At 44.8% G+C, this 21,623-nt stretch overlaps 1 protein-coding gene across 1 annotated transcript; it reads right to left on the bottom strand.

The window, feature by feature from the left end:
- Positions 1-628: 628 nt before the first annotated feature.
- Positions 629-21,145, bottom strand: LOC118770239 (NUAK family SNF1-like kinase 1). The gene is made up of 7 exons (XM_036517791.1): positions 20,678-21,145; positions 12,955-13,075; positions 9,289-9,440; positions 8,030-8,095; positions 7,566-7,685; positions 5,834-5,966; positions 629-5,450 (listed from the first exon to the last, which is right to left on the bottom strand). Exons 1-7 carry the CDS (start codon positions 20,957-20,959, stop codon positions 4,408-4,410), a joined length of 1,917 nt encoding a protein of 638 aa, XP_036373684.1. The 5' UTR covers positions 20,960-21,145; the 3' UTR covers positions 629-4,407.
- Between the last annotated feature and the right edge of the window lie 478 nt (positions 21,146-21,623).

Here is a 21,623-nt window from a genome sequence, read left to right as displayed (position 1 = left end):
AGCTTTCGAAAATGCCTCCCTGATACATTACGTGTCACCCTTCTATTCTCAGGGCCTCGTCTGAGCCGCGTACCCGTGAGCGTCAGGGACGGGCGTCTGACCCATGCCCACTCACCCAAATGCAAATACACCCTCGCCTCCTCAGAGGAGCACAGATGCAGTGGCAGCTGCATTTTATTTAAAAGTTAAAAGGAAGGCAGGGAGAGAGGAATCCTTTTAAAATCAGGTCAAAACAATGTCAGACATGCAGCTGCAGCAGAATGTTTCAGCCAAGCATATGGTGTAGTTCAACATTTTAAAAAGTAGAGGTGGGGACAACAGTACCTCTTATGTATGCTGTTCCCATGTTAAATGCATGGTTTCCTGTGTTGTTGCACACTCATTTCTACAGCGATTACAGTGGTTTTACACATAAGGTCAATTTAACATTGTGTTACTCCACTTTCCCTAATTAACTACAGATACAGCGATATCATGTAGTTGTGGAAGGAATGTAGTTAAATCCCAGGCAATCATTATAAAATTAGTACCCCTAAATATTTAAGAGCTTTTTTTGTCTAGTTTTTTCTTTCATATTTACATAAGCATTTTCACACGGAGGCTGGAGATGTTTTGAAATGATCCATTTATTTGAGCTGGTATTGCGGTGGCATTTTTGTTTGTCAGAAGACAGAGGGTTGCAGGTCCTCAAATGTTCTTTTCCAGTGAGGCGCCTGGAGCAGAAAATGACACAAATCCACTTATAAGCACAGATAGCCCCAAGCTCTGCACTGACAGAAGCTATTACAATACAGCAATATTAATTTTGCCACCTCCACGATATCTGTCAGCTACACACAGTCACAAGGCATAGCAAGGACAGGGTAGCATTACACCAAATGAAATGGCTTTACCACCAATAAATAGAAGTATAAAAACAATGATAATAATTATCATTATAATAATTAACATAATCATAGTGATAGCAAAGGCACTAAACATAAACCACCTCAGAACTCCTGGTTTACATATTGATACGAAAAAAAGATAATCCTTGCAATAGCAACAACAGTAAAGAACAATAACAAAAAAGAATACTTAAATAACATAATAATACTATTATTATTGTCATAACAATATCCAGTCAAGTTTTGCTATTAGTCAACTTCCTCCTAACTAGTGAGTATGTACCAGTTTTTTCCAGTTTGGCAGAAAGCAAGTTTACGTCTGATTAGTTCCATCTAGTGAAACTTTATGCCTTGGGATTGCTGATTCTGCTTTGGCAGAAATGGGATGCAGCTCTTTGCTGAATCTACAGTTTTACTGTGTCACAGAAGCTGGTCTTTACCATGGCTATTAGTTTTGGGTCCCCAGTACTGCTCAAGAGGGTCCAGTGCTGAAATGAGGCTAAAGAATGTAAGATCACGGCCATGCTCTAACAAGCTGCCTCTAACTGTCACACCCTTGGCCATTTGCCTACAGTACTGTGTTTTAGTGAGTCTCAGTCCTCTCTGAGGTTTTGACCTCTGAATTATTGCCGTTGGAAAGGGGATAAGATTTACAGAGGCACTGTGCTCGTGCTGAGTGCTGGGGACACCAGGCAGTGTGACATGTGACCACTGTGCAAGGACAGGGATTGGTCAGTTGTACCTTGGCCCCTCCCATTTATCCCTAAACAGTTAAATGGCTGCATTACACTGAGGTTCAGTGCTGTCTCTGCTTACAGCCAAATCAGAAACAAGTACAGTTTCTGCCATAAAATAAAGCAATATAAAGTTTCTATATTTTGGAGAATCAAAAACAGAAGCATAATAAAACAAAATACTAACATAGTATAATTTCATCACTGTAAATCCAGTTAAACAATACAATACAATGCACGCTACAATACACAATGGGTCTGTTTTTAATTTTTTTTGTACTTTTTTTTTTTTTTTTGCTTTTTTGTACCCAGGACCTTGTTAAACACAGCCTTTGAAAACATTCAACGTGACACTGATGTGTTCCTATACATATACTGTATGTGGCATTTCCATATTCTATTGCTATTCAACAGAAATAGGCTTGACTATTTCAGTCTTTGACATTTAATGCAACCAATGCTGTTTATATGTGCAGATTGCTGTCCTGTACACAAGCTATACAGTGTTGTGCTGATATCACTTGCTCTTTTGTGCTTCCCACAGTACAGTATTCATGCATCTCTTAATCGCTGTGGTGTCATGTAGTGCGCATGTCACGTGTTTCTTCTGTTGCTACTTAGTCCATGTCACTCAGTTCAATGTGTAACCCCTCTCACCTACTCTTTCTCTGTCACTCATATAACTGAATTAAGTCCAGAAGTGACAATTAGTACACAGCTCCTCATCAGCCACACTACAATGGCCATTGCAACTGCCCTCCCACAGAAAGCGGAGGCAAACTGCCCTTCTGTGCAGGGAGAGGAGACACACTGCAAACATTTTACATGTCAGGCTCTTTGGCGCATTCCAACATAAAATGCAACCCTTCTGCTTTGCTTGGGAAATGCCTTCCACACAGAGCTATGAGTGGCACAGGCTTAATTGTTTTTTTTTCAGCTGCTTTGCCCCCCGTTTTAAAGCACTGCTCCCTCTTTGGTTCTCAAGCCAAAACTTCCTTTACTCTTTCTACCCATTGTTCACATTCACACTCCCACTATTTCATCTCTACATCGCTATACCTTACGACTAAACTCAGCTGAGCTCTAAATCCCTGTTAACTTTTCATGGAGAAAGAAGGTAGCGGCATCACTCACCGCAACCCTCTCCCCCGAGATGAAAAGTCCTGTCTTCCAACCAACTGCACTTGTCTATTTTATGTCTCTAACTCTAAGCCCTTTCTCATTTACACCTCTACAGTCTTTACTTCTCTTGCTTTCTAAAGAAAAAAAACATTTCCCCCAAGTGCTTATCTCTTAGGACAGACACAACACAGAAACTCTCACCCTTAGCAGATTAATGTCTGAAAAAAAACTGATCCGGTCTAAAGAATCCACATTTTCCCTACAAAGCTCTGATAAGATCACTTACACAAACATGTCTCCCAACATTGTTTCTGGAATTTACCGGGCAATCACTGAACCGAAACAAATCCAGCCAGGGGATGTTGGTCTCCTTAGGTTAAACAGTAACTATGGCAACAGCAACAGCCCTGGCCTGATAACAAGCTGAGGATGATGGAAAAGTTTCTTGTTTTCTGCTTCGGCATTAAATCTACCTGAGGCTTTTGGTTTTCAAATTAGACTAAAGCTCACATTTTATTTGAACACTCAGACTGTAGATGGTTGCCTTCACATCAGTAATTACTGCTAATCTTCTTTTCTAAGGTGTTTGTGTGTGTGTGTGTGTGTGTGTGTGCAAATTTGAGATGAACATCTATATCTTTCCATTTCTTATCAGCAAATGTCATATCAGATGCGGAAAATGGATTGAAATCAGATGGTTTCTCTTCCCATGATCTCTTCAGTGCTGTTGTTTTGACTGCTGTGGTAAGTCCCATGTTTTCAGGTCCTGGGTCTTAGAACATTCATTGAGAATCCCAAATCAGACAATACGCCTGGGGACAGGTTAGCCTGGCATCTCTCTCCACTTTCAGGAAATGACATACATAATTTCATCTGGATTCAAAAGGCACTTCCTACAGAGGGTATACATATTTCTAACACCATACATAGGACATACATGTATTCATTATGATATATGCGACCTCATCTATTACATATTAATCATTTCTGTCATACCAACTATGAGTTTGGCTAATTTAGGCTATACAATAATCATATATGTCAGTTCCGCAAAGGATCAGAGAAACTGGGCTTAGGACTCTTCCAGCAAAGCCAGACCACACAAGTTTTGTATCACCATATCGACTAAAGATAATTACTAAAAATTGACGTTGGCAGTCATTTGGAACAAGACCCTGGTTCATTGATTTCAGGCAAAAAAAGCCATATAAACATGTGCTCTGCTTGAGTTTTCAGATGCTAAAGTTGACGTTGGCTCCCCATCAGGCTTTGTTTTGAGAGCTCACTTCAGCATGGTTAGTGTATAGGTGTAAATGCTGATTTGCCTTCTGCTGAGCATGTAAACATTTGAACAGGACAAATGCCTCTGGGCTGCTGGCAGGGTTGGGCTCCACACTCCTCCTGTTTCAAGCCCCAGAATATAGCATCCACATGGCAGACCGATGTGTGTGTGTGTGTGTGCGCGCATGTGGGTGTGTCTGTATGTGCGTGTATGTGTGTGTGTGTTGGGGGGCCTGTTGTGGATGTTTCTTGCATATCCCTCTCTAACAGACAGGTGAGCGTATCCCCCTACATGGTGCATCCCAGAAATATACTGGTCGTCAGTAACAAGCGCACACACACTCTCACACACCTCTCAACCCCGCCACTCCCCTCCTCAGCCCCTAAGTCAGGTTGCTACTGATATCCAGCGCCTGCTGGTACACCTGAGTCATATCGTCCAGGTCGCCCAGCAGGGAGAAGCTGCCATTGTCCCCCGGGGAGCCGCGTCGCCCTCGGCTAATCTTGCCCCCATGGAGTGGTGGAGCAGCCTGGAGCCCTCTGAAATTGGCAAGCTGGAGCAAATCCTCTGCTGAGACGCAGCCCCTGATGTCAGGCCGGGGGGCGGTGGGTGGCCAGTCCGCCCCGCTGAAAGAGGTGCTGGCGAGGCCGCTGTCATCGCCCACTATGCTAGAGGGTCGGCTCTGACTGCGAGAGAGACCCAAGTCCCTGGAGGTGGGCTCCATTGGGGAGCTCATAGTTGACTGGGCGCTGTAGTTGGAGTACTTCCCGTTGCGTTTTAAGATGCCTTTCCGGCCAGCCGCTCTCTTCGGTGGCGAGCTGGATCGTGAGAGAAGCGTGGCGCCCCCTAGCAACTCGGTGGACTCACTACGCTCTGGGGAGGAGTAGTACCCTGATTCTCGCTGCTGGCTGTTCTTCAGGATGCCCTTCTTGGGGAGCAGGGGCATCATTTTGGGAGGCGAGCCCCCTGCCAGGGAAGGTTCCTCTTCCTCGTGTTCGGGGCTTGACCCTGAGTCTGGCTCTTGGATGTGCAGTGTCGCAGCCAGCTCCAGCTCGCCTAGGCTGTGGGAGCGCTGGTCTCCAGCAGGCCTTGTCTTTAGGATCCCCTTGGGTCTTTTCAGCCCCGCCTTCTCCTCCACCCCAACATGGGATGCCCCCACACTGTTCTCCTTCTTGGACTTCCTGGATCTCTGCCGGGTGAAAGGGGGAGGATCGGGGCGCGTCACTTTGACAGACTTGGACTCTGTGCGGTTCTGCCAGTCGATGAACCGGGCCAGCATGGGGGAGCCCGTGTCACGCTGGGCCTCGCAGTCACACACACTGTTCTTCCAGCCCCAGTTCACCCACCAGTGGTTGGCGATGTCCTCCACCGTGGCGCGCCTCTCGGGGTTCACCATCAGCATCCAGCGGATCAAACCACGTGCATCTATAAAGCGACATAAATGACATTACATTACACGCATTTGCATTACACACATTACATTACATGGATTTAGCGGACACTCTTATCCAGAACGACTTCCAGCACAATTGGACATAAATGTATCCATTCAAGTTAAATGAGCAACAGTGTCAGACCAAGCTAACAACACTCCCAGACCAGTGAGTGTGAGCATAACACCATTCAAAACCTAGAGGTAGCAGGTGTTAGGGGGTAGGGATAGAGCACATTCTGTATGCTTAGAAACACATGCTGAGCACAGGTTAAAAGGGTCTGAACAATTATGGACACAGATTAAGGCTGGAGGTCAGTCACAGTGGGAAAAGGAGTGAAGGGGAGAAATGGCTGGAGACGGGATGGAGTCCTACCTGATGACTGGGTGGGCTCTCGATATTCGCCATTACTGATTTGGCGGATGAGGTTTTTGTGATCTCCACCATCAAACGGCATGGTCCCATAGACTAGAGTGTAGAGCAGCACACCCAGTGCCCAGCTATCTACCTGTGGATACAGAGGACTCTCATGTCAGTGTCTCTACAAAGGACAATTACCACAGGTATCCATACAGGATGCAATAATATCTACATAATGCACAATGGTATTTATAGAGTACTGGTACCTTCACAACATGCAATGGTAACTAAACAACACATACTGGTATCTATACAGCACAGCACACAATAGTATCTACAAAGCACACACTGAGTCTGTTGCTGAACCTACAGAGACACAGCTCTTTGAAGCCTAATATGTTACATGAACTATCAGTATTAAGTATCAGCTGATGATACATGAGAGGCACATGTATCCTCCACTGTAAAGGGTGTAAATAATTAGCTTAGCAATTATCTTATCTTATCTTATACTCACAGCTTCACTAATAGGTCAAATTCAGTACTAGGTTTGAACTCAACCACAAGCAGAATCCTGTAATGTGTCCTGGTGTAGCAGGATGTCTCTTGTCCGCATCATTATTGTTGTCGTATTTTATTAACGATATTAAGCCCCGCTAATGACTTTGGCCCCACAATGTACCACTCCTACCGATAACCCCGCCAGACCTGCTGATTGCTGCAATTAAAAGCAGGCGCTTGGGAATGCCGATGGTGACGATAACCCCTCTGCCCCCTTTACCCGGCCGGCCTGCAGCGGGACTGTGATTATTGGACGGATTCCCTCGCTCCTTGACCGCTGGCATTGCGTAAGGGACCTTTCTCAGGAAGCTGAGTGGCAGTTACATAAGCCAAGGGGCTGGGGGGTTAATGAGACGAGCTGGGATAGGCGAGCTGTGATATCCTGTCAGTGGCAACTCACTGATGGTTACTGATTGCCCCGCGTCTGGGTGGGGCGCGTCTGCAGGAATTTCTTTTCAAAGCTTGATGTGTCCAGAGGGTGCCTGGGGTCAGGAAATCAGATAGGGGGCTGAAAGTGTGTGAACTTCCCCTACGGAAGATTTTCACTGAGGAGTTTCTCTTGATATGTCAGCTTATTAGGAAATCAGGAGAGCCGCAGTGTGAGTGCTATTGTGCTTTGTTTTCATTCTCAGCGGTAGCCATAATTTGTTGACTCTCCCACAAGGCCTGTGGAATTTTGATTTTAATCTTTATGTTGTTGTTTTTTGTACTCAACAGAAGATTATCGGACATTAATTCAAGAGGACTGTGTGTAACTTGAGTCTAAAAATAAGGATGTGACTTCAATGAAGAACTTTCTCAGCTATAGTTCCTTCCTATAGTTATTGGAAGGTGACTTAGGAACAACTTTATTTTTGTTCCATACTAGGCCAGCCTCAGGCAATAAAGGTTTTTTTTAAATTATGTAAATCTTTTTAGATGTCTTTATGAGGCCATTTACACAGCATTCTCATTGGCTCTGGTGTGCAGGAGCAGATCTTTGGGTATTTTGTGCAGCTGTTGGGGAAATTCCATAAAAATTAATGTAAAAATCCCTAAAATTCCATCTACTTTCTCATCTATGACTCGCTAAATACCATGACGATGAACCACGGGAATAACTGCTTGACATTAGCCAACTCTCACCTAACTACAATGTAAGAAGCGCTCGTGTTATTAGGTAGTGCTAGGAGTCCGTGTGGCCTACCTCTGGGCCACGGTATGGCCTCCCGTTCACAATCTCTGGCGAGGCATAGAGTGGGCTTCCACAGAAAGTCTGCAGGAGTTTGTCTTTGTGGTAAAGGTTGGAAAGTCCGAAATCTGCGATCTGTAGGAATGGGGACAGAAAGAATAAGAAACATTTCATTAACGGTGAAGGTTCTCCCTCATCTTCCACTGCCATTCTAAAGGTGGTCATCTTTCAACAACGACACCATCCATTGGCAGAGAGTTCATAGCGGGTGTAGACTCATAAGATTGGACTCCCCACACTTCAGTTCCCTCTCTGCCACACCTCCTTGTATCACTGACAGGAGGAAGACATATGCAGATAACCTTATGACACCAATGGTCTGGACAGGAAGTTAGCGACAAACACTGGCCAGAGTCCCATACTGCTTTACCCAGAGCGTAGCTGAATCAGATGAGAGACAGCGCGAGATCCTTTCTTACCTTAATATTACAGTTTTCATCCAGTAGCACATTTTCCAGTTTCAAATCCCTGTGCACGATGCCATTCTGAAAAATAACACATGATCAGCATTCTTACATTTGCGAGAATAGCTTAGTTTAGCACTTCCTCTGACTTTCAGGAATCACTGCTCCATGTACAGTTATTAGATATGGTTCAGCACAAAACTTTCAGCAATGCAGGCAATAGTTGAAGTTAATGAGGCAACAAATTTCAAGCGATCTGTTATGCATTTTGCAAATTGCATCTCATTTTCTTTCCCCAATGGTGTTGATAATGTCATCAGCCATGGCTTTTCCTCATCCACATATGTCTCAAATAAAATCAAAATTTTTAATTGTCAACCAGACTAAAATATGTTCTCACAGCAGATCTTGGTTGAAAACCAACAGCGTCGATTGTAACTCTTGAAGCGGTCATTAACATGTGGCGCACAGGATTGGGAAATGCAGCCATGCTGGATTTGGAACTGAGACTTCATTACGAATGCGGCCGTGCGCAATGTGTTTCTAATCGGTTCGCCACAGCAGATACACATGCTCACACAGAAACCATTGTGGCAAATGAAGCAGCAGCCAATATCCTCGCACTCCGACAGTCTGCCCACTACGCTCTCCCCCTGCAACTCTCTCCTGCAAACCCCACCTCCCACGGTGACTCATCTCTGCGCTCTGATTGGCAGTTGCCGGGGAAACTGGGCTTTCCCAGCTGAAGGGATGACATCACCCTCTTTCCAGATGTGCGGACAATGGGCATGCCCGCTCGACATCCCCTCCCTCAAGCTCTGTGCTCTGGACCCAAGCAGAGAGAGACTCGGCAGGGAGAGGGCAGACGGAGAGAGGGGAGGGGAGAGAGGAACTCTCTGAGGCATCTCTGGCCTCCTGTCTGGACTCACTCACTCTGCTTGGCTCCGTCATTTTACGATCGCTAGATGACAGCGGAGGCAACAGGGGGCCAGCTCATTACGTGGTGCACAGCACCGAATTTGTGTAAAATTTTTATTGAAGCCTTATGCAATTTATAAGGTACTTCCTGACTCAATTTGGGTAATCACGCTGTGCTTCAGTCAGCTGTCTGGGTGCTGTAAAACGGTACCAGCTTTGGCTTCGATTAGCACGATAGCACCCCATGCATGTGAAACCGATGTGGTCAATCTGCTGTTTGTCGGAAACGCGAGGCGACAGCGCACTGTTGTCACGTTGCGAAAGCGCACTGTGCTGGCGCCCGTTCCCTCGCTCACCTTGTGGCAGTGGTGCACGGCCGAGACGATCTGTCGGAAGAAGTGTCGCGTCTCCCTCTCGGTCAGCCTGCGCCGCTCGCTGATGTAATCGTAGAGCTCGCCCTTGCTGGCGTACTCCATGACGATCACGATCTTGTCCTTGTTCTCGAACACTGAGGGACAGACGGGGAAAGGGTAAGCACTGACCTACAAAACTGAAAAAAGAGCTTCATCTGCAGTATCGCCACGTAAAACAGGGCCGTGACGATGGATCATTTCAGCTTTTGAATGTAATCCGCTGCTTTCATTGTGGGGCAATAACATAAATGGGGGACTAGGGGAATCCCCCTTAAATGTGTGCCCCACCCAAGGCGTGGAACACACAGCCTTTGTCAAACATCCAGAAGACTTATTGCATCTCTGTTCCCCTCTCACTGTTACAGCACCACCCAGCACCACTCAGCAGTATTGACAGAATGCTCTGTTTTCTATCATATAGTATTTAAGATGACAAGTGGAGGCAGAGATCAGAGGGGTGAGTGACAGGGGAGCAGGGAGTCAGTCTCCACTGGACTCTGTATCAGATGTTTCTCACCACTTCGCACATCATCACAGGTCCCCCCCACACATTCTCCACCTACGCACTGCAGGTAAGCTCCTCCCATGGGAGGTTAGGTCCGCAGCCCAGCTACACTTTGGCTGGGATCCAGACTCAAAGAGTGTTCAATTAAGCACTCCACCCATCTGAGCTCTGATATAAGACTTGGATGCACACAGACCACAGTGAATTGCTGAGCAACAGTGAATCAACAGAACAGCAGTGAATGTAATTGCTGATAATTTAATCTAAAGCTATCAAATGAGTGTAGCGACAGCAGTTCCTAGACTCCGGTCTGCCTTTGCCACTCTAGCCTTTGCCTTCCTGGTCTTTTTCGGTATCCGATGCAAGCAGAGAGTGTTGCCATGGCAGCGGGGAGGTGAATGTAACAGCAAACGGTTCCATTTGGAGAGGAGGCATGACAGATGGTCACCCTGCTCACAGTGTGAAGTTTCTCTGCACAACAGGCTTCTAGGATCACACACCCTCCCTGGGGGACAACGCCACGTCCGCAGTTGCGGGCAAGGTTTAAAAGCCATGGATAATTATTCCCAAAAGCACACAGATGGTGACTGAGGGCACTTCCTGAAATGACTTAACAGGATTCCTCTGTTATCAACTCTATTAGCCTCTCTGCCCTGCACCCTCGGGATGCCAGTGCTTCCCCGACAGAGTTATAGATCTCGGCCACGTCTCCTGTCTGCTCCGGCCCCCATGCGGGGGAATGAGCTTCCCACAATGATCAGAATGACAGAGCTGAGGGCCATCTTCCATTGCAGATTGAAAACTCGCCTCTTCAGACTGCATTTTGTCTACTCTGCCCTGACTCCCCCTTCCAAGCACTCTGTTGTAGTAGTTGGTGCATAGGTCTTGCTCGTCTGTATGGTACTGTATGGTTATTGCAGCACTGATTACACTTTTTTTTGGTGAGATATTATAGCTGTTGTGATGCTGCATTACAAATTGAAACTTCCAATGTGTTACTGATGATATCTGAATCTGTACCATTGCTCACTTGACCTTATTATATGCGCTAATATGGCTCACTTTGGATAGACGCGTATGCCAAATAAATAAATTCATAGTAAGTTCACCTGCAATTGTATGAAGCCATCAGATCTAAGGGGATTCTGACTGGTTGGTGGTGCTGTGTCAGTCTAAGCTCAGGCTGGCAGCTTGTTAGCAATAGCCTCTGGGCTTTGTTTCACTTCCTTTTGTAGTGGGAAAATTACCTGGCTTACATAAACTGCTTTAGACACAGCTGGCTGCGTGCTAACTGCCGTGTCACTTTCACCCATGTTCCAGCAGCAGGTCTCAGATCAGTAAAATAAACCCTGCCCACATGCTGTGCCACTCTTTCTCACTCTGCCTATGTATACTGGATGGGTCAGCTACAATCACAAGCCAGAACATTATCTTTGAAGAGCAGAAACAGCAGGCTTTTTTGCTGACCTGCAGTTCTACTCTCACAGAAGGTCACAAAAGAGGGAAAAATGCTTCCACTTTAGTTTCCATCTCTGATGTCTACATTCTTCTTTTGTTTCAAAGTTCATGCCTGAATATGTCAACTGTGTTCACTGTAGACTAAAACTGACATGCAGTATGAGTTATAACTGCAGCTTCAAAACAAGGTTATGAATTATAAAAAAGAGACAATGCATTTAGGAGTTGCAACTGGTTGATTGATGCAGAATGCAACACAAAGAATCCATATGTACATCTGTTTCAGCTTTGCTGTGCAAGAGAAGTTAACAGCTGACAAGGGTGTTGTCAGGTACACATATCCGTGCCTATATGTTTCCATGGTTTTTTGGGGGGCGTCCAACCCACAACAATAAACTCGTAAACCAAGGCTTCTGAAAGCCTCTGAACTGGGTGGGGACAGAGACAAAGAGGAATGTATGGAAAAAGGAGTGTGTCAGTACTTTGTGTACAGGGCATTTTCCTCAGATCTCTCTTCGCTTAACACAGAATGCGTGTCACCGGTGTCCCACAATGCACAAGGTTGAAATTATATGGTAGTCCAAGTTCAGGTCCCAACATCACACACTCCTGATTTTGAACTCGGGCTCACAAATATCGGCAGATGTAGACTGCGAACACAAACACGAGTCTGTTTAACTCATGAGCCAGATAGCATGACAGCCCTGATGCGGCACAAACAATCTTCTGCAGTGTGTTTGGTGCGAGGAAGAACACCAGACACACCAGAATGCGTGTCATTGCCAAGTCACAGTGGATATATAATAGCTGTACACAGAGCCAGGACATTGGTAGTGATACACTGATCTCTGAAGTGGTGCCTCTATCTCAGTGGTACTAGTGATATACAGAGCTCTGAAGTAGTGGCTCTTTTCCAGTGCATGGCACTGGTTGTGAGGGGTACAGTGACAAGCCATCTGTACAAGGGAGACATTTTGACTGGGTTTAAAAAAAAAAAAAAGTCACTCTCCAATCTAGACAATGATGTCTTCCACACTACACCCAATGTCGCAATGTGACTTTCTCACTTTTTTCCAGCTTGCTTTGATTTGCGTCATGTTGCTTGGTAATTTTGTACCCTAATGGAGTAGACATTCTTTTAGTATGCACGGACGAAGCCATAGTCCTGCTTCAAAGTTGCTTATACTGTGCAATTTGGGTATGGATACAAAATGTGATGCTCATGGCTCTCACAAATGAGTTGCGGCAGGCAAACGTTGGTTTTGGGAGCCCTGTGCAGCACACGGTACCCCCGGGCGCAGGGGTGCAACCTCTCCCTTGTGGGGCGGTGTGTGATTCCCATCTGCGGTGCTTTAAGCATCAGCAGATGTCTGGCTGTGAGATCAAGCAAAGCCAGAGAGCTGAAGAATGCCGTCTGATGTGGAATTCACTCCCCACTGACACCCACACTCGCAGTAAACTGAGAGAAGCTCCCTGGACCCAGAAGGATGCACGACTCTGCCCAAAGCTGGCCTGGATCCAGGCTTATTTCAGCTTATGGGTACTTGATTGTCTATGTCCAGACCTTTGTCTTATTCTGACAATTCACATCACCTGGCATGCCCTGACAGGAGTGGATGCTGGGTCTGTGAAGCAGGCGGACTCACCTTCGTAGATGGAGATGATGTGGGGATGGCGAAGGGACGACATGATCTCGATCTCTCTGCGGATGTGCACCATGTCCTGCTCGTCTTTGATCTTCTCCTTCCGGATGGACTTGATAGCCACCTGCCGGGAACCAGAAGATGATACTGTCAGACGCAGCATGCTACAATGACATTTTACATTACATTATTGTCATTTAGGAGATGCTCTAAACCAAAGCAACCTACATAGGTTACCAATTTTAAACATATTTTCCATTTATATAGCTGGATATTTACTGAGGCAATTGTGGATTAGGTGCCTTGCCCAAGGGTACAGCAGCAGTGCCACAGTGGGGAACTGAACCAATAACCTGCTCCTTACCAACGCGTCACACTGTCCCCCACATACTCATGCCATGTAACTCAGACCCGAGAAATGCATTAGTTCACCCTTATATATAAAACAACTACCTACTCTTAGTTCTTTTGATCACATTTTTTAAAATATGACATTAAGGTCTGGTTAATAATGAGACATAGGCTCTAATGGAATACAGTGGATGGCCCAATACTGCCGACTTCTATCTGTCTGAGGACTCACTGATGAATGTGACTATGGCATGAGTGGGAGTGGTCTTAAAGAACCCCATGCAGGGTAACTTTAGTTCATCAGTTTTTGGCCTATATTTTGGCACTCTACGGCAATGTCCCTTTAAATATCCTTTACAAATTTAACAGGAGAAGGGCAATAGGCAGAAAGAATTGTAATCAGCCCCTTTGTCCCTGAGTGTAATTGTCAGAGTGCCTGTAAAGGGTATTCACTAGAAAAAATAACCAGCTCATGCTGTGTTAATTGCAGTCCAGTATAACCCATTAACCATGTATTATTGGGTGGTAGAGCATGGTTTGGTCTTCACTACCACTGCTGTTGATGCCTCAATCACAGACTAATGGATGGATCAGATAGCAGATTATGGGCATGGTTACCCTGGCCTTCCAGCCCAACTGGACCACTGCTGGATTCACCCTGGCCTTCCAGCCCAACTGGACCACTGCTGGATTCACAAGCCTGATGTCAGGGCATCTCAGTTGTTATGTAAAGGTGAATCAACCTTCACTTTTGTCATGCACTCCAATCAAGCCATTTTATCTGAAGCTGAAAAGTAAACCTAACACTTACTTTCACTGCCTATGTGACGCACAGAAGATCTTTTCAGTTATTATCTTGTGTTGCGCTGCATTTATCTCAAAGTGAGCTTAGCAAGAATCTCTCTCTTTCTCTTCCTTTCAGGGAGGAGTTAAGATGGGGTGATGATTATTACAAAACCAAAGAGAAATTTGGTTTATAAAAGGACGTGGGGTGATAAAAATAGAAGTTCCACTTCCAGAGCACAAACTCAACTCAACAAAGATGTGCAGCGCTCATAAATAACTGTGATCACTGTGACTCATTTCCTAATGGAACACAGCGTGTATATGGGTACATCATGTTGGGCTATTGGCTCCATGTGTCACACTAATTCATGGTGCGCTGTGAGCAGCGTAATTACATTACTTAATGGAGGCTGCTCAGTGTTCTAGCCTTAAGACTTTTTTTTTTTTTTGCATATCACCAGAGCCTTTTACTGTTTTGCTTTAAAACAGCTTCCTGCTGCATATGAATTGCACAGAGGGGAACGGAGGCTTGAGAGGGTAAGATGATCTATGTAGACATCATTCGCACAGGAAGTGGAGAGGTGGGACTCAGCTCCGCAGAAGAGGAAACGGCAGGAGAGAAATCACAGGAGAGCAGGAGGAAATCACAGGAGAGCCGTTTCCTGTCTACCTGCGTCACTCGCGTCACCGTGTCCGCAGTCATGCTCCTTGGCCTTATTAGGGAACGCAGTAAGAGTTTCACAATGCAGAACGAAATCAGACCGTTTCAGCCGTTGATGGCTGTATCCTGAGGGGCTTTCGTAGCGGGGTGTGTGGGAAGTGTAAACGCAGCAGAACCTGGTGACTTTTACTGAATACATACCGTGTACATGTATATATTGACATATGTTATATTTAATCATGTAGATGTACTCATTAACTCCTACACAGTTTGCATACACACACAGAGACCCAGACATCGCCTTGGTAACAAAACCCTGCGCACACAGACAGATCGTGTCTGATTATTAATAAATGAGCCACTTTTGAGGGAACTAGAGAACAAGTGAGACAGAGGGGGAGTGGAAAGTGCAAATTCGGAGGCGTGACAAGGGGCAGATAGGGCAGATATCTGTAAATACGATAGGGAGATAATAGAAGTCAGAAGTAAAAGTGATGAATAATAGAAGCCATAGCAGGGTAAGTGTATATGAATGCAACAGGTGCAGAAGAGGCATGAGAGTAGAAGATACAGTGAAGCTCACTGTGTTTGCTGCTGGGTAAAACAACAAAAAAGCTCCAGTGGGGGCAAGGTGCTTTGTCCTTTCACAGATGGTTCAACTTAAGCTTGAAATGCTACTACGGTACTAGCTTCTAGAGTGACCCAAAGAAACCCAAGCTGGACCACCTCAGGTCAAGCAACAAAAATATAAACACAAACACAGGTAAGGACCCTTTTACACATGTTCCATGGCATTCTTGGTACCATGAGTTGTCTTTCCATCACCTCATAAGGTGCTAAACAGTTCACCTCATGGCAGATTTTCACCAGAGACCATACAGTAAGTTCCCAGTTTGTGCACCTCAGAGAAATGCTGTCTATGGTGCATACAGTCTTTGAGTAACCATAGGGATACACCGTTGGCACATAGCTTTTGGGTTTTGTTTTGAAACGTGTGGATAATGGGGCTTTGATGGGCACACTGCACATGGTGAGGTCATGACTGACCTTTGATTCCATCGCTAATTAGATTGAAATTGTAAACTAATTATAAACTCACCGTGGCACGCCTCCAGTGTACAGCTAATACACAGAGGCAGTCACCCCTCCTATTCTCCGAGGCCGTGTTACTGGACCATTAGACACAATTGTGTTTGATCCACATGCCAGCTGGCCCACTTGGCTGCTGTGTTCTAGGCTGTGGCTTTAGGTGAAGTGGTATCATTGTCAGGCAAACAAAGCACTGCATTGTTTGCCATCCGTACCAGGGGTGGTTCACCATGGGATCTGTTTGATGTGAAAGGATATACCCGGCTCCTTTGGAGCTCGACAGTAGGTTGCGTTTTCTCAGGTCATTAAAGCAAATGAGGTGGGTTATCAACACAGCAGCCCTCTTCCCTGTCAATAACAGTTAACAAGTGTGTGTGTGTGTTCCTCTGATGGATATCAAACAAAGGTTAAATGCTGGGGCTCTTAATGAAAAGAAAATTTACAGTCAAATAATAAATTATGTGGTGCATACTTAAATTTTAAATGAGGGTTTATATTTTTTCATCAGCCACTATATTTAATTTCCTGAAGGACCAAAGACTACAATTCCCAGGTGTCTGCACAGGGAGAAAGCACCTGAAACAATGTGGTAATGCCTGTGCATCTGTTCTCAGAATCAGAATCAGACATTATTGGCCAAGCTTGCTTTTACACATGCAAGGAAGTAGACTCCGGTTCCAATGTCTCTCATAGTGCTTTCGTACAATGTCAAAGTGACAACAACAAATACCAAACAACAGTAGTGATACAACAAACAACAACAGTAGTGCAGGACACATACATGGAATAAAACATGGATGAGGTATAACAGCTACTGCAAAATTACATGAGTTAAAGACGACATGAGTTAAAGGACGGGGAGAACGTCTGTGTATTAAACGGTAGAGTAGACCTTCAGTCAGCAAGATAATAAAAACAGCAGAAAATACTTAAAATTCATGCAATGCCAAAAATATCCTACTTGACATGTTTTGCTGCGAGCCATCTAATTTTGTGCACTTTTCACACATGAGCTATTTCTGTTCCCCCAAATGAAGCCCCGTTCCCCTCCCTCGCGGTGTTCCCCTTCTCTCCCGCCCTCTCTCCCATGCAGCTTCTTTGCAGGATATTAACTTTCGGTGGAGTTTTCATTTCCTGCTGAAGATGGTCTTTCATGTGTCATTATCCACTTTAGGACCAGCTGTCACCACAACCTTTTCACTGTGACTTACCATTCACTACCTCTGTCTATCTGTCTCTCCCTCTCTCTTTTTATATCTCTATCTCTCTCTATTTCTTTCTCTCTCTCTCTCTCGCTCACACACAGACACACACACACACACACACACACACACATACACACACAATCACACTATCATGTCTTCCAGTCACTTCCTGTGCCTATGGTAAACTCTCTTTCTCGTTTTCTTCTCTGTAAAGGAAACTGACTGGCAAGAGAAAGCCATCTGGGCAGCAAGATTACTCTCTTCCCTCACTCTGCTACTGTCTCTACCATAGGTCTGCATATGTCTCTGTGAGTCAGAGGTCATGTACAAATACAGAGCGTAGTCACAGACAGCATCGACACAATCCCCTGTATGGTCATGCCGGTGACATGCATCATCACACGCACACACATGCTGTGCTTGGCTGAGTAACTGCTGAAGCTCCTATTCTTTCAAGACTCAGTCTGGGGCCAGAATTATAGCTGGTGACTACATGGTGACTAAAACATACAGGGTCTTCAATACTATGTCGACTTTTTTTTAGTTTATTTACATTAGTAACTGCCATGATCATTCATCTACATCTGCTCGGGGTTGCCCAGACGTGGCTCCTAGCAACTGCAATGGGCGGCCTGTGGAATTACCGGACAGAGCAAAAGAACCAATCAGGCTTCATAACCCCCAAGGTTTTGGGTCTAACATGCAAATTGTGTGAAAGCCTCCCGCCCCATTGGTCACTGTCACTGATGGGGGAAAAAGGCTGTCTCTCCCTGACATACGTCCGGTTGTCACTGGGGAGGAGACCCTGGTGCTCATAGCCCTGTATCATATGGGGCATCATTGGAGTGGGACATCAATCAGAGGAAACCAGTGTCCCAGAAGCAGAAGTAGAGCGCACTAGGATTGGGAGTTGTGCTAATTTACTCTCGGCTTAATCAGAATACCACATTGAGTGGTACAGGCAGTGGCTCAAGGCAAGCTATTCTGCAGATGTGGAACAGAAGTTGCACACAGCCATGTACAAACAGCCACAGAAAGGAAACGCACACTTTACGGAAACTAACGTGCCTGGAAGATATTTCTGCATTCCAGTAAATGAAGAAAAACAGGTACTCATCTAACTGTGAAGGACATACACACCTGCTTTTGTTCTTATTCTATTTTTAGTCCTATGCCTTTACTATGAAACAAAAATTTTCCAGCACCGAAGAACGCAAGCCATCGTGCTTTCCCAACACACAAATAATAACTCCAGGCTGACTGTTTATGGGTGCCTTGTTAAACTGTCAAACTCCTACTGCATCTACCAGCTGTTTAGGAGATGAGATGAATACACGTGGCCTTGGCCATGGGCCCAGAAATACATGGCTAGACTGACGCAACGCCTGTGAGCAAACAACAGAGACCCTCTCTGTGTCACTCTGTTTTGGGACCTGGCATCTATTGTATGGGACTAATACAGCACTGTTGACTAGATTGTTGCTAAATTAAGCTAAGGTTATTATAGGTTATAGTGCCTAATATGTTAATCAAGGTGCTGTATGAGCATTATCCCAAAAGCAAAGACACAGCATACGTGGTGCAGTCTCATACATGAAGCACTAGCCCCAGATTGCCTCCCATTGGATGTTCTTTTACGGATCATCTGATGTTTCCACACGTCCATATCATTTTGATGTAAAAATATACACTAACCATACAAACGAGCATCTGCTATTCAGGCAAAATCAGAGGTTTCTCGTTTTTAGTTAAAAGCCTGACTTTCCATGCAGCACTGCACTGTCAGGAAGCTGGTTGACACTTCTCAAAAGGCTCTCCTTCACATGCAATAATTGCAAAAAATTGAGACACATCCGCATGTTGTGTCATTCTAATAAATGAAGGTAGCACTAAATGTCACTAAGTGACACAAGGATAACCATGAGCCGTGTAAGATGACTGTGGAGGCTGACACTCTAATCCTGAACGCAGTCTCGCCTATCCTCTCAGTTTCAGGACCCATTGCAACCTTATATGTGTCTATGATTTTAGCTGATACAAATTATCTGAAATTAAGCTCATCATGGCTGACATTCAGATTGGACCTCATTCTCCTGCTGCTTGTTCAGAGCATTGACCGCAGCACTTATCCAAAATGACATCTGAATCTTCTGGGCTTCTGGTCTAATTTAACACTCCACTGAAGGGTTGCCAAATCTTACACATTGACAGTGACACTCACGCTTTGTCGGAGCTTTTCTTTACAGTTCTGAAGCGTAAATTGTCAGGGTGAATCTGTTAAGAGATTCCCACTGTGCTTGTGCTGTGAAATGACCTTCGATTGGTCTCTTGCCTTCAAAGTATGTGGCACACATGAACAAGATCAGCGGGTCACTTCGAAGGGGAAGTGCGGTGAACTGCTTTGATAGAAAAGGTGGTTTACAATTGTATACCCCTTCTTGGCTAGACAAAGGATGGAGAGTCCATGGTCTTGTGGTGAATCAAGCAAGAACACAAGCTCTGAATTTACTGTGCTTGGGTTCTAAAGGGGAGGGGGGGGGGGGGGGCGGGGTGATGTGCTTTTATATACAGGTGCCAGGAAAAGAGCAAGGACATACTAAAGTTACTGTTTCCTCCTGGCATACTCCACCCTTGGAAAATTGTCGTTGATCTAGCAGTGCTTAATAAGGCCAAATTATGTAGCACATGAAAATGTTTTGCCTCTATGGCGATATGTGTGGCAGGCTCAACCTTGCAAATTTAGCACTGATGCATGTCAACAGAACGACTGCTGTAACATTACTCATTTCCTCAGCATCACATGTCTGTAATCCAATATCCTAATGGGCTCGATATAACGGTGAGTTGAGTCTAGGTAAAAGCATCATCAGAGTGCAGACCCACAACAGCGCTAAATCGGAATGGGCAGTATTGTTTCCACCCATCATGAGAACAGTATGCTTGTCATTTTTTTCTTCACACTGAATCAAACAGGTCCACAGCAGTCTTTTAGCTTCTCAATATGTGTCTACCGGAAACCCAACATTAAAAAATGGTCTTATTTTTCTCGTAGCTAAGCTGTATTTTGGTGGGCGGAAAACGTCTACGAAGGCTGTTGACTTTAGAAATAAAGCGTGACATTGGGGTCATAAAGCCACATTAGTACCGTCAATGGTTGCGTTTGGCCTCATGGCTCAAGAACTGCACGCAGACATCTGGCTTGGGGCACCGCTGGAGACAGCGTGTGCTGTCGAGTTTGCAATGGTTTCTGGAATGTGTTTGAGTGAAGGGGAATTCCCATCGGAATAGGCAACTGGGAACGACAGTACAGTATCAACCATATCTCACTACTAATTACAAGGCTTCACATTTCCATGAACGCTGTACTTTCAAAAGAACTAAACGCGAATTACCTATGCCACTCCACACTCAAATGCATCACCTTTGCATTTCTTAAATAGCTGCGGACTGTTCTGAAAATGTGGGCTAAAGTTTATAATACCGTGATAAGTTGCAATTTAAATCGTTTTGAACTGTCATAGGCATACCCCAAAATCTAGGCTTTTTAAAATAAAGGTGATTATATATTGACGACTACTGTTTCTCTTTCTAAAGGTTAATTGTGCAACTGCCGGCGGTGCAATTTCTTACTCACCTCTCTCCCGGAGTGTCTTTCGATGGCCTTCTTCACTTTGCCATATGTTCCCCTTCCCAGAGTCTCCAGCAGCTCGTAGCGGTGTTTCAGGTTATGTTTGTGGAGGTGTTTCTTCACCCCCGATCCCCTTCTGCCTTCGCCGGCTGTCGGCGTGTCTGTCACCGTGTGATCAGCAGGTACCGGCAGAGACGCATGGTCTCCCCAAGACTTTCCCGCAGAGCCCTGGGTTAAGTCAGCCCCGTGACGGGACAGTCGGTGGGGTGATAGACATGCAGTTTCCATCTCAAGGGATGCAACTAAACCCTGACTATTTCCACTACAGTCCTGTATGTATTTACCCAGTTTTAACAAGAATAATAGTAGTAGTCTAGTATTAGTAGTTATAGCTGTCGTCGCCGTAGTCGTTGTAGTAGTAGTAGTAGTAGTAATAATAATAATAATAATAATAATAATAATAATAATAATAATAATAATAATAATAATAGCCGTAACAAATAAATAAATAAATTAGAACGAGCAATGCGTAGTTAAAAACATTAACATTGGCAACCAAATCTTTAATGTGTCGTTCATTTCATATGGACTCTGCTCACTAATTCTCATATTTCATTTTGCTTGGAGTATCACAACTCTTAACATGCCAATACACTAGGCTCCTGACAACTCCCTCACAAAAAAAAAAAAAAAACAGCTGGCGAATGTATTCGCGTCTTGTTATAACATCAGTATTTACGAGATGAAAATGTTTAGCACTTCATATGAGTGTGCACAAGTACAAAAAAATTACGACAAATTATCAAATTATGGTGTTATCTTTAAAAAATACCCTAAGTCAGCAGCTACCTCCACTTTCGATTTCAGACAAAGCGTCCTCACGTACGGATGATAATGCAAAAAAGAAAGGAAAAGAAAAGAAAAAGCTACACAAATTTAAAATGCGCAAAAA

This window comes from Megalops cyprinoides, chromosome 23 (assembly GCF_013368585.1).
Source record: "Megalops cyprinoides isolate fMegCyp1 chromosome 23, fMegCyp1.pri, whole genome shotgun sequence".
In the NCBI taxonomy this organism is placed as follows: domain Eukaryota; kingdom Metazoa; phylum Chordata; class Actinopteri; order Elopiformes; family Megalopidae; genus Megalops; species Megalops cyprinoides.
The sequence above is the reverse complement of the archived record's forward strand: the minus strand, read 5'-3'. Positions and strand labels throughout refer to the sequence as shown.

Coding starts and splice junctions, on each gene's coding strand:
- LOC118770239 (XM_036517791.1), bottom strand. CDS start 20,959: ATGGAAACTGCATGTCTATCACCCCACCGACTGTCCCGTCACGGGGCT. Junction 9,441..12,954: donor CATCATCTCCATCTACGAAG/GTGAGTCCGCCT, acceptor TCTGTCCCTCAG/TGTTCGAGAACAAGGACAAG. Junction 5,451..5,833: donor AGAGCCCACCCAGTCATCAG/GTAGGACTCCAT, acceptor GTCGCTTTATAG/ATGCACGTGGTTTGATCCGC.